Below are 13,875 nucleotides of genomic sequence, written 5' to 3'. Positions count from 1 at the left end.
TGTGTGTGTAAATGTGTGTGTGTGTGTGTGAGAGTGGGTGTGTTTGTATATAAATGTGTGTGTGTAAATGTGTTTGTGTAATGTGTGTGTATAATGTGTGTGTGTGTAAATGTGTGTGTTTGTGTAACAGTGAATCTGAAATGTGTCTCATATATAAACTCATGTCTGTGTGTTTTTGTTCTGTTTAGTGAATCTTTTTCTGAATCACATTTTAGAGAAAACAGTTTATTTTATTCTCTTTATTTATTCTGAATAATTTAAACACAGAAAGGTTTGATTTCTCTCATATTTACAAACTGAGATCAAACTGATAAACAACAAACACAACGAACCCCTCCCCGCCCGTATCTCTCTCTCTCTCTCTCTCTCTCTCTCTCTCTCTCTCTGCTTATTTTATCTCACACAGACTCACTGAGGAGTCAGAATAAACTCTAAATCCAGTGTAGAGCGGTTCAGTGAATGTGGTGGTGAGTGTGTGTAGGTGGGTCAGTGTGTGTGTGTTAGGGGAGATAGTGTAGAAGGACAGAGTGCCGGACCCCCAGTCCAGATACACTCCTACTCTGTTAGAGGGGGAGGGGGGGGCAGGTAGGTCAGTTCTCTGTTTATTGTGATAGACAGTGTATCTGGTATTATCGCACTCCAAACTCCATGAGTGTTTATTGAATCCAAACACACAGTCAACACTGTCTCCTTTCCTCCTGATTCCTCTGTATGATACTGATATTTCAGCTCTTCTGCTCCACTGAACCTCCCAGTAACAGTGTCCAGTCAGACTCTCCACACTCAGAACCTGAGACCAGCCATCAAATCTGTCTGGATGATCTGGATATGACTGATCTTCTCCCACATCCTCCACCTTTCTGTTCCTCTCAGACAGAGAGAGACGACTGTTCACTGTGTTTGGATCCAGAGTGAGATTAACAGCATCTGTAAACACACACACACACACACACACACACACACACACACACAGATATATATATATATATATATATATATATACACACACACACACACACAGATACACACACACACACACACACAGATATATACACACACACACAGACACCACACAAACAGAGTAGACACACCACAGAGAAAATTTAATGTGTGTGACTCTGTAAGATATTATATATATATATCTCAAGTGTATTGGTTTATATAGTTCATTATGGGTGTAAAGCGTGTGTTTGTGTTTGTTACATTTCTGTGGTCCTTGTTTGATCCTGATCTTCCCTCCATGATCCACCCTGAAGAACAAACACACACATTTATACATTCATTAAACTTCATATCAAATCAAAACTAAACTAAAATAAAGACTAAAAGAGATCATTACAGTACAAAACACCCTTCAGACCTTACAGTCCAGATAAAACTGAACCAAAATAAACACTAAACCAGATCATTACAGTATAAAACACCCTTCAGACCTTACAGTCCAGATAAAACTAAACTAAAATAAAGACTAAAACATCAAACTGATCAAATCACAGTTTGGCTGCTTAGCTCTAAATCACACTGATATGCTAGTTAGATCTAAATCACATTGCTAGGCTAGTTAGCTCTGAATCACAGGGTTAAGCTAGTTAATTCTAAATCACAGTGCTAGGCTAGGTTAGTTAGTTCTAAATCAGTGTTAAGCTAGTTAACTCTAAGTCACATTGCTAGGCTAGTTAGATATAAATCACACTGCTCAGCTAGTTAGCTGTAAAACACAGTGTTAGGCTAGTTAGCTCTAAATCGCACTGCTAGGATAGTTAGCTCTAATTTACACCGCAATGCTACATAGCTCTAAATCAGTACTAGGCAAGTTAGATACAAACCAAACTTCTATGCTAGTTAGCTCTAAATCACACTGCTAGGCTAGCTAGTGCTAAATCACACTGCTAGGCTAGTTAGCTCTAACTCACACTGCTAGACTATTTAGCTATAAAACAAAATAGTAAACTGTAATTTACACTGCTATGCTAAACAGCACTAAACCAGATGCTTAGCTCTAAATCACATCGCTAGACTAGTTAAATATAAATTAAACTGCTAGGCTAATTGGCTCAAAATCACACTGCTTGGCTAATTAACTAATATACACTACCATGCTACATAGCAAAAATCAAAATGCTAGGCTAGTTAGCTCAAAATCAAATTGCTTGGCTACAAAGCTCTCAATCACACTGCTATGTGAGTTAGCCATAAATCAAAATTCTAGGCTAGTTAGCTTTAAATTAAATTGCTATGGTAACTAGCTCCAAATCACACTGCTAAAATAGCTACCTGTGAATCACACTCCTAGGCTAGTTAGCTCAAAATTACAGTGCTAGGATAGTTAGCTCTAAATCTCAAAGCTATGCTAGTTGGCTTAAATCACAGTGCTAGGCAAGTTAGGTCTAAATCACACAGCTAGGATTGTTAGCTTTAATGAACCAAGCTAGGCTAGTTAGCTCTAAATCACAGTGCTAGGCTAGTTAGCTCTAAATCACACTGCCAGGCTAGTTAGATCAAAATCACACTGCTGTGTTAGTTAGCTCCAAATCACTTTGCTAGACTAATTAGCTCTAAATCACACCGCTAGGACAGTTAGCTCAAAATCACAGTGCTAGGCTAATTAGCTCTAAATCACACTGCTGTGTTAGCTCTAAATCACTTTGCTAGACTAATTAGCTCTAAATCACACTGCTGTGTTAGTTAGCTCTAAATCACTTTGCTAGACTAATTAGCTCTAAATCACACCGCTAGGACAGTTAGCTCAAAATCACAGTGCTAGGCTAATTAGCTCTAAATCACACTGCTGTGTTAGCTCTAAATCACTTTGCTAGACTAATTAGCTCTAAATCACACTGCTAGGACAGTTAGCTCAAAATCACAGTTCTAGGCTACTTAGCTCTAAATCACAATGCTATGTTAATTACGTCTTAATCACACTGTCAGGCTAGTTAGTTCTAAATCACAAAGCTAGGCTAGTTAAATCTAATTTGCACTGCTAGACTAGAGAGCTCTAAATCACTAAAAATCAATCTCTAAATCATTGCTAGGCTATTTAGCAATAAATCAAACTGCAAAGGAAGATAGCTATAAATCAAAATGCTAGGAAAGGTAACTAATTTACACTGCTATGCTACATAGTTTTAAATCAAACTGCTCATTAGCTCGAAATCAAATTGCTAGGCTACACAGCTCTAAGTCACAGTGTTAGGTAAGTTACCTCTAAATCACACTGCTAAGCTGGTTAGCTCTAAATTGCACTGCTAGGATAGTTAACTATAAATCAATCTGCTAGGCTAGTGAACTCTAGATCACAGTGCTAGGTTATTGAACTCTAAATCACACTGCTAGGTCAAATAGCTCTAAATCACACTGCTAGCATAGTGAACTCAAAATTGTACTGCTAGAATAGTTATCTCTAAATCCCAGTGCTAGGCTAGTGAACTATAAATCATACTCTTAGACTGGTTAACTCTGAATCACACCACTTGGCTAGGATTGTCATAGGATTGTTAGCTCTAAATGACATTGCTAGGCTAGTAAGCTCTAAATCACACTCCTAGGCTTATTAGCTCTTAATGACAATGCTTGTCTAGTTAGCTCTAAATCACAATGCTAGGCTAATAAACATTAAATCACAGTACTAGGATAGTTCTCTAAATCACAGAGCTAGGCAAGTGAACTCCAAATCAAGGCAAGTGAACTCTAGTTAGCTTTAAATCACACTGCTAGGCTAGTCAGCACTAAATCACAGGGCTAGGTTAGTTAGCACTAAATAACACTCCTAGGCTAGTTAGCTCTAACTCACACTGCTAGACTATTTAGCTGTAAAACAAAATGCAAGGCTAGTTAAATCTAAAACACACTGTTAGGCCAGTTAGCTCTAAATCACACTGCTAGGCTTGTTAACTATAAATTAAACTGCTAACCTTATTAGCTCTAAATTACACTGCTAGATTAGTTAACTCTAAATCACAGTTCTAGGCTAGTTAGCTCTAAATTGCACTGTTAGTATAGTTATCTCTACATCACACTGCTAGGCTATCTAGCTCTAAATGATACTGATAGGCAAGTTAGCTTTAAATCATCATACTTGGCTATATAGCTCTAAATCACCATGCTATGATTGTTACCTCATACACTATTATGCTATTATACTATTATAGTTCTACATCAAATTGCAAGGCTAGTTAGCTCAAAATCAAATTGATAGATCACACAGCTCTAAATCACAGTGAGAGACTAGTTAACTCAATTACAATGCTAGGCTTGTTACATATCACATTCCAAGGCTTGTTAACTATAAATCACACTGCTAGTACAGTTAGCTCTAAATTACATTGCTAGGCTAATTAGCTCTAAATTAAACTGCTAGGCTAGTCAGCTCTAAATTACAATGCTATGCTAGTTAGCTATAAATCACACTGCTAGTCTAGTTAGCTATAAATCAAACTGTTTTTTCCCAGTATTTTTAATTGTGAAAAAAAAAAAATTGGAACAGTTTCTTCTTTTGAATATCTTGTTGTTCTACTCAAAGGTCAGGAACCAGTCTTGCTGGTGGTTCTTTATCGTCCATCCAAATAGGCACCTCTTCTCACCAGAACTGTCTGAACTACTGTCTGTGTAACTAATCATGATCGGATTCTTCTGACAGTTGATGAAGCTTCAGATAAAAAAGCTTCTGAATTTATTAAACACATTTGATTTTACTCAGCACACAACTAGTCCAACACACACTCACTGTCATATTTTATTTAGATTTAGTCTGTCACGAGGTTTATTTATTAATATAAATTAAATCCTTGATATCACGATCTCTGATCACTACTGTGGGGTTTTCAGTATGTCATTTTGTTGGCATAAAAGATAAAATAACAAAACATTTTTTGTAAATATAGGTGAACATATCTCTGATAAGCATGATATTCTCTGTGGTGTACCACAAGGTTCTGTACTAAGTCCACTTCTGTTTTCTTTCTATATGTTGCCACTGGGTCAGATTATTAGGAAGCAGGGCATCAATTTTCATATTTATGCAGATGATACACAGCTCTATATATCTGTGACTCCAGACAATATCAGTTCAGTAGATAAGCTCGCTATCTATCTGTCCAGCATAGTTAGCTGGATGAATAGTAATTTTCTAAAGCGTAATGAAGAAAAGACAGAAATAATTATAACTGATAGTGAAGCAAAGAGGAAAAGGTGAATGGAAGACATGGAAATCTGGCTCTACAAATAAAAACTGAAGTTAGGAATTTTGGTGTAACTCTAGACTCTGATTTAACTTTTAAAGCACATATTAATAATATTACCAAAACAGCTTTTACCATTTAAGGATTGTAGCACAAGTTCGACCAGACCTCTGTCTGCAAGATGCTAAAAACTGATCCATGCTTTTGTGTTTTCTCAACTTAACTACTGTAACGCTTTGTTCACAGGACGTCCTGCAAGTACAACCAACAAACTACAACTTGCAGCAGCACGAATATTAACAAGGACTAGAAAACATGATCATATTAGACCAGTTTTAGCTTCACTGCACTGGCTGCCTGTCTCTCTGAATTGACTGCAAAATTTTACTACTAGTTTTTAAATCTCTTAATGGTTTAACACCTTCATACGTCTCTGAGTGCTGATAGATGATGTTCCTAATCCAGCTTTAAGATCATCCAGTGCTGATTCTCCATGTTCTATGTATGAAACTTAAACAGAGCGGAGAGGCAGCGTTTTGTTTTTTATGCACCAAAGATCTGGAACACATTACTGCTAAACATCCATCAGGCTCCTCCAGTCAGTGTTTGAAAAACCAGTTAAAACATATTTCTTTACTTCAGCGTTTAACTAGTTTTTTAAAAGTAACATTGATATTTCAGTAAAAACAAAGGAAACAACAATTATGTTCTTGTTAGTTGCATTTTTGTCTTTTTTCTTTTTATTTATAGTTTTATCTTGTGCTTTTTAAATTGTATTTGTTAATATATCAATTTTCTGCTATTTATTACTTGTTCATTATATTTTGTTTTTATTTTTTTGATTAGTTTTTTCCCTCTTCTTCCTCTGTTGTTCTTTACTTTGTATTGTAAAGCTCTTTAAGCTGCATTTTTAATGTACGAAAGGTGCTAGGTAAATAAACATTATTATTATTATTATTATTATTATTATTATTATTTGGTTGTTTGTGTGTAAATAACGATTAATCCGCACTTGTTGGTGCCTCACTCAGAGATGAGTGATGAGTGTGTTGGATAGACACAGGAGAGGCTACAGAATAACACAAATAACACATACATACATTTAGAATAACAGAACAACAACATTAACATAAAACCTCAACATTGTCCTTTTTTTATGGGCACAGGGCAGCACTGCATACTGTGCCTCTAAAGCTCCTTCCCAAAACCGGAGCTGCTACAGTATCACATGAACAATATAAACACAGGACAGCGGAGCTCACAGCTTTAATTCTTGAGACTGGAATTGTAACACAGTCACTATAACGATGTTTATGAATAGTTTGTGAAACTGTGAAACAAATCTATTTCCTGATTTTTCCACTGACAATAACAGAACAATAAATGAGAATTCACCCATTTTCCTGTTTCTCAGTACTGTTTTTTAAATGAAAATGGAATGACCCAAAGGTACGCGAACCTCTATAGCATCAAAAGGACTTCAGTCATATGTAGAACCATCTACAGCACAATGTCTATCAATCTGAAGAACCATTTCACCATGAAAAGAGCTCTTTAATCATGCAAATATTTTTTGTGTTCCTAGTTCTATATAGAACCACTGTCTTTACTAAAGGACCCTTGAAAAACCAACTGTTTTTAAGAGTGAAATATTGCATGTGGGGGGTGGGCATATTCTGTGAGAGAGTTTGATAGTGAGCGTGAGAGAGTTTGATAGCGAGTGTGAGAAGTTTGATAGCAAGTGTGAGTTTGATAGCGAGTGTGAGAGAGTTTAATAGCGAGTGTGAGAGAGTTTAATAGCAAGTGTGAGGGGTTTGATAGCGAGTGTGAGAGAGTTTGATAGCGAGTGTGAGAGAGTTTGATAGTGTTTATTAAATAGCGATAATGTAAAGATGATGAAGTCTCCGCTGACACCGTCTCGCTTGTATAAGATGTTTATTACAAAGTAAAACAGTATCATATCAAGCACTATAAAAGTACCTGAGAGGGGATCTGAGCCAATTCTAAAGTGTTCCCCTCCAGAACAGTATAACCAACTGCTTATATAGGGTGCTTGTTGTTGAAAATGGGAACAGAACATAAGGTTGTGCGTTCCAATCGGAAGGCAGCTGTCTAAGTAGGTAGCATTCTAAGGCAGCATTTGCACGCTCCCAACAGTGCTGTCCCATTCGGAAGGCAGCATAAGGCAGCTGCCTTCTAAGATGCCTTATTTTGACCAAATCTGAAGGCATCATCGCAGGTATCCTTGTCGGTGAAGGCAATCCTACAATACTGTTCACCTGCCGAAAGTTCCATCGCTCCAGTCTGATAAACATGGCAGACGAAGCGGCCGTTTTTTGCCAACCGAGGAGTTTACAAATGTAACTTATTTCTTCATTACTGTCTTTATTGTTTCGATTAATTGTTGTGTTTGTGTAAAGTATTGAACATATTTATGTATGTAGATCTCTAGAAATTGTTCCTGTAGTGAAATTCTGGCAGTTCGCTTGTCTAAGGCGAATTGACCAGCTGCGTTTGTAGCTCGTTAGCTAGATAAAACCAACGTTAGTTAACTTAGCTAGTGGGCTAACTGTGTAAACGTGCCGGCTGTTCAAAAGGAGAGAGTCCGGTTTAAAATACTGGCTGTTCACTGTTTAGTAGCGTTTAGTTTCGTTTAGTGTCAGGATTTTTTTTTCTGTCCTCAGCAACTAACATTACAGTGGTGTTGTCTGAGGGGCTGAGGAAGAGGAGCGATTCAAACTACGCTGAATGACCGAAAGTAGCTGACTTGCCGAACATATTTTGGGGGAAAACACAGTGGGACCAACGCTACAGACTGACGTTCTCCCTGAATGATGAAAAATACTTTAACTTATGTAGAAGTTCAGAAATAAAATGTTTTTTTAATAAATACTACAGGTGCTTATTTTTGCTGCTCCGCTTGTCGTGTATTGCTGCACTTACCACAGTCACAAAAGTGTGAGGTGAATGTTGATGGCTAAATTTCAGACTAGAAGCTCATAAATCAGATGAGAACACATAAAATAAAATGCATATTAGCTGCTTAACAGATTGCATGGGATCCTTTTTTCTCAGTGCATTTTGTACATAATTATACATAACATTACTGTTTATCCTTTGTGTGCTAGAAATAAAGCAGGTTCATTAAGGTGGATGAGGACGGAATGAATTGAAATGTTTTATAAACTAGTCACGATTATCTGTATTTATCTGGGCTGCTGAGTCGAGTATATAACGATAACTATGATTCCTTAAATCAAACTGTTCTTCATATACAAATTTCCACAACAGTTTCAGTGCAGGAAAACAGCTACTGCAGATTCAGAGCCGTACTTTTACACTGAGATGATCCACCTTTAGTCAGAGGTGAGTGTAAGCTAACAAGCGACTGTGAGTAAACAGATAAAACATGAAGAGCGCAGTGAAAGTTATGACGTATGACGGCTCTTAAGCGCTGTCCCGAATGCGATGCCTACTAAGGTTCCTTTTCAGTTAAAATGCTGCCCAACAAGAGAGCTGCCTTTGAAGGCAGTGACTAGTTAGGCAGCTCCCTTCAGAATGGAACACATTAAGTAAGTCAGTAACTCACTGTAGTTTCTCCAGTTTATAGTGTGGATCCTCCAGTAGATCAGACAGCAGCTTCAATCCAGACTCTCCTGGGTAGTTATAAGTCAGATCCAGGTCTCTCAGGTGGGAGGGGTTTGATTTCAAAGATAAAGCCAGAGAAGAACAGCCTTTGTCTGTAACCATACAGCCAGACAATCTGCAGAAAGGAAAGAAAGAGGAACAGATAGCATTTACATACTGCAAAACCCAGCTGCAGTACAGAATTGGCCTCCAGCCAGTTCATAACAAACAACTGATGGAGACAATGAGTGAAAGTTGTTTTTATTTTCAAATCAATCTATTCAAAAATGGGTTGCAAACCACAAGGATAGCCCTACTGAAGCCCACCCACTGGATTCCTGACAGCATTAGCCCCAAGATGGGCAGAAAATGGCTCCAGCTCCAGCTCTCCACACTGGAAAGCCTTTAAAAGAAAAACCTGCACACCGGCGTGTCTCAGTAGCCAATCATGTCAAAGCTCCCCCTCTCAATTCCACCTGCAACACACTCAGGGCAAAACAAACTTAATCATCACACCCTCTCTCATCTCCACCCCATATAAAAAAATAAACTTTATATACCACCACCCACTAACATGTGCAAAAAAATAATTTTACATTTTACAATTTTCATTAATATTAGACAAGTCCCATCCAATACGTCCTTGCACTTCCCGGCCCTGGGAAGTTTAAAGACAGTAAAAACAGTACATAACAACAAATAACAGGTATAAAGATTAAGAGACTGATATCTGTAACAATGTATCCGCTATGACATTGTCAGTAACTTCGACAAATATCAAGAACATAAGGCTGCAAGAAAAGGCACCAGCTCATCACAAACCTGAGACAAGGAGGAGTAGGTGTTACCATTAATGGTGGTGACGCATCACATTATGCACACCCCCCAGCCAGGTCGTTCCCCAAAATTACTGAAGCCCCATCCACAGGAAGCGCAGGGCAAACCTCTAACACGACCTCAAGTTTAATGAGGTCTGAAAAAGGAGAAACTCTATGCAGTGGAACCAAAAAATAGCTAAACTACAAAAAGAGGGATACAAAAGGGATACAAAAGCCCCTCATGACCCTCATCTTCAAACAGTTACTAGTGTTAGGTATTTCTGCACTGAAGCCCATTAGTGCAAAAAAAAATAAAAATAACAGGCCACACGTAGCACCTCCGATGTGCCCCTGAGTCAACTGCTTCATGTATGATCATCATTCATAAATTACAAACTAAAACAAAAAAGGGCCTACATGACCAAATGGACATGCTGCTGTACCTACCAAGGGAGAAGGCTTCCAACACACAAAATATGAACCAACTAATCATATGAGCCCAGTTCTAACAGGAAATATTTTTAATTTAACCATACCACACTCACCCCCCCTCCTCAAAAAATCCTGGCAAACCCCAGCAAGTATTTTAGCCAGGAAAAAGTGCAGCCAAAAACAAAAAATGTCCCCACATTGTTACAGACCAGCCAGTCCATAACACACAGTTGAGGGAGATGATGAGGCTCCAGCTCTCCATGTTGGAAAGCCTTTCAAAGAGACCCAAACACCTGCACACCAGTGTGTCTCAATTAGGTCCAATTAGGTCCAAGCTCCACCTCCAAATTTCACCTGCAACACATTCAGGGCAAAACAAACCAAACAGCCCGGAAGATCGTCACAATATATATCAACACTCTGACACAGAACAGGATGGAACAAAAACACAAACTGACTCAACACAACTAATTACAACATGATAAAAATCAGATTCTGATTCAGAGCTCCAGGAGATTTGATTAGCAAAAGATTTAGTGAAGAACCAAGACTCCAAAACCGAAACCATTTTCCTCCTGGAAGCATCACAGAGTTGATATATACACTGGAGATCAAAATTAGAGAACAATTTATGAACACTCGTTTTTTTCAGAAATAATGTAAGCTTCATTGGTCAACATTTGAAGGATTTTTTGTTAGGGGTATACCATGCCACTAGAACAGTGTTTTACAAAATAACCAAGGTACTTCAACATAAACCTTTATTTTTGTAACGCGACAGAATGACGCAGACGCTTGCAGATAAAAAGGGAATGAGAAGCTTTACTGGTGAAAACAGAATCCACAATCGTAGTCAGGTCACAGGCAATGGTCAGATCCAGAAAAGACAAAACATACAAAAATACAAACATAACCAGGCAAAAGTATCCAAAAGGGGTCAGGCAAAAGGCAGGTCAAAACACACAGCAAAAAGGTCAGAATATGAACAGACAATCAGAAAATAAACGCTCAGTAGCTCTGTGAGAAGAAGCAATACCTCGCAATGAGACTAACTGCAAGCCCGGGCTATAAGCTAAACTAATCAGAGAGAGACAGGTGAAAACAACCAGTAATCTGGGGAACTGGAGCGCTGATTGGAGCGTGAAAGTGAGGCTGGCGTCACGTGATCTCCTAGGGGATTCTGGGACATGGAGTCCAAGGAAAGTTCAGAGCCTACGGGAGTCGTGACAATTTTGCAGAAAACACAATGATCAAAATTAGAGAACAGCAATGACTGTAGCACATAGAAAGATTACAACTAAATTGTCTGAAGGTTACAACAGTCACCAATCAGTAGGAAGTGTACAGGCCATTGCTTTGAATGACTTCAGCACATCTGCGGCCACAGGACATCACTAGTCTCTCATACTGCTCTGGTGTGATTTTGGTCCACTCTTCTTGCAGTCTCTTCCACAGTTCAGTGACTGTTGTGGGTTTCTTGGCCATAACTTTGTCACCAAGGATTTTTCAGAGATTTTCTATTGGGCTTAGATCAGGACTCTGGGCTGGCCATTTCATTGTTTCAATGTTTTCAGTTTCAAGGAACTGCTTTACCCATTTTGCTGTGTGACAGGGGGCATTGTCCTGCATGAAAATTGCTGGCTGATTGAGTGATGAACGCAAGGAAGGAACCACGTGTTGTTGAAGGTTCTGATACACACTTGCATTCACTCTGCCATGTAGCTGTATGGGAGGTCCAACTCCTGCTGTCGAAAACATTCCCCAAACCATGACACTTCCTCCTCCACCTTTCACTGACTTCTTTACACACATTGGGTTCAGTCTTTCCCCAGTTTGTCGACGAACATAATGTTTCCCATCAGACCCAAATAAATTAAACTTGCTTTCATCACTGAACTGAACTCTGGACCACTTCTCCTCTGACCACACAACATGCTCCTCAGCAAAGGTTAATCTAGCCTTTTGATTCTTTCTGCTAATGAGAGGTTTGGTCACTGCAGAGTGGGCTTTCAGTCCAAATGCTCTTAAACGTCGAGCCACTATATGACGAGCCAGTTCCTTACCCTGTTCAGTGCTGAACTGGCGAGCAATTCCAGCTGCAGTGTTGAACCGATTACCCATGGAGATTCTCCGCATTATCCTGTCCTCTCTTGCATTTGTCTTTCGTGGGCGACCAGCCTTCTTGGGGGACTTGAATGAGTTTGTGATGTTGTAAAGATGCAATACTCTAGAAATCACAGACTTGGAATGACCAACTTCTCTTGCTATGGCTGATAGGGTCACCCCTTTGGCCTTCATCTGGACAACCTGCTGCCAGAGGGTTTCAATCACTTTGGAACGGCTCACCATATTGCAAAGTCAGTGAAAACTGGTAAGTTAGGCTGCCAGTTAAATAGGGTTTGTCAGATAATTAAGGAAATTAGCACCAGGTGCCAGATTAACACCAATAACTTGCAGGTATCTGAAAGTGTTCTCTAAATTTGATCAGTGTTCTTTTTCAATTATCTCATTTAAGTTTTTTTATACTGTGCTTTAGAATATATACAACTCATGAAATAAGCTTAGAATACTGCTCTTCTGATCAATGATGAAAAATGGAACTCTCACCGACGTTGGGGTAGTAACTAAAGAAGAACAATTCGCTAATTACTTCTTTCAAAATTAAATGTGATTACATTACTTATTACTACCTGAAATGTGATCTCACTACACTGTACTTGTATGTTACTCTGTAACCTATTTCTGCTCCTCCCTCTAGTTCACCCTAGGTTGTGACAGCTTTTAAACCCATAGTTCCACAGTTCACATCTGACTCAGATTGACTGAGATTCTGTTTCTTGCAGTGTTTTAAGTTTGTTCCTTTCACTTCTCTGTTAATCATTTTTGAGTACAGCTCTGCACTTGAGTTTGTGTTTGTCTACAGTAGGTGATGTGCCTTGTTGTACATTTGTCTCTAATATTAGAGGCCTAAGTTTGATTCTTGCACAGGGCTGGTCATCCCCACTACAGGAGCTCACCCTGCTGGCCTGAGCACTGAGACATTTAGCTGAACACTGAATTTTCATTACTTTCTTTCATATCTTTCTCTTCCTTCTAATCTAATGCACTATAAATGTCCCATCTCTGTTTTCAGCCCAGGTGACTGAGAGGTAAGAGAACACTGTTGTTTTCCTCTGATTTTGCATATTTGTCACACTAAATGCATTAGGATACTCATAAAAATGTAATATAAGACAAGGAGAACTTGAGGAAAAACAAAAAAGTTTTCAAAAGATCATTTAAAAAAGTAGCTTCCCCTAAACTCACATAACTGGCTGAGCCATCTTTTACAAGAACAACTGTAACCAAACACTTAAGTCATTTGGTCCACTCACTTTTTGCTTTAATTCAGCCAAGGTTTTTGAGCATGAGGTGTCACTGCATCTCATTGGTTTAAAGTCAGGACTTTGACTAGGCCACTTGATAATTTTAATCTTGTTTGAGCCATCCAAAGATGGACTTAATCTTGTGCTTGGGATTGTTGTCTTGCTGCATAATCCAATTATGCTTGAACTTTAGATCATCATTGATGACTAAATATTCTCCTGCAGGATACTGTAGTAAAGAGCAGAATTCATGGCTTCATCAATTATGGCAAGTCACTGAGGCCCGAAAATAGCAAAGCACCCCACACCATCACACTACCCCTCCATGTTTCACGGCTGGTATGATTTTCTTATTGTGGAATACTGATTTAGCTTTACACCAGATGTAATGGCACCCCTGTTTTCCAAAATGCTCCACTTTTGACTTATTAATCCACAGAACACTACTTCAAAAGG

General features: G+C 38.7%; 1 protein-coding gene across 5 annotated transcripts in view; it reads right to left on the bottom strand.

Annotated features, from left to right (window-relative positions):
- Positions 1-224: 224 nt before the first annotated feature.
- LOC118799100 (NLR family CARD domain-containing protein 3-like) overlaps positions 225-13,875 on the bottom strand; it is a 29,591-nt gene continuing 15,940 nt past the window's right edge. For all 5 annotated transcript variants that reach the window (XM_036558808.1, XM_036558830.1, XM_036558838.1 and 2 more), the window contains exons 7-9: positions 8,767-8,940; positions 1,204-1,250; positions 225-927 (exon numbers count right to left, since the gene is read on the bottom strand). In XM_036558808.1, the coding sequence (XP_036414701.1) occupies positions 389-927; positions 1,204-1,250; positions 8,767-8,940 (760 nt within the window). In that variant the 3' untranslated portion in view covers positions 225-388. The remainder of the gene's footprint in view (positions 928-1,203; positions 1,251-8,766; positions 8,941-13,875) is intronic.

The sequence above is a fragment of the Colossoma macropomum genome, unplaced genomic scaffold (assembly GCF_904425465.1).
Source record: "Colossoma macropomum unplaced genomic scaffold, Colossoma_macropomum, whole genome shotgun sequence".
Taxonomy (NCBI): domain Eukaryota; kingdom Metazoa; phylum Chordata; class Actinopteri; order Characiformes; family Serrasalmidae; genus Colossoma; species Colossoma macropomum.
This window is presented reverse-complemented; position numbering and strand designations above follow the sequence as displayed.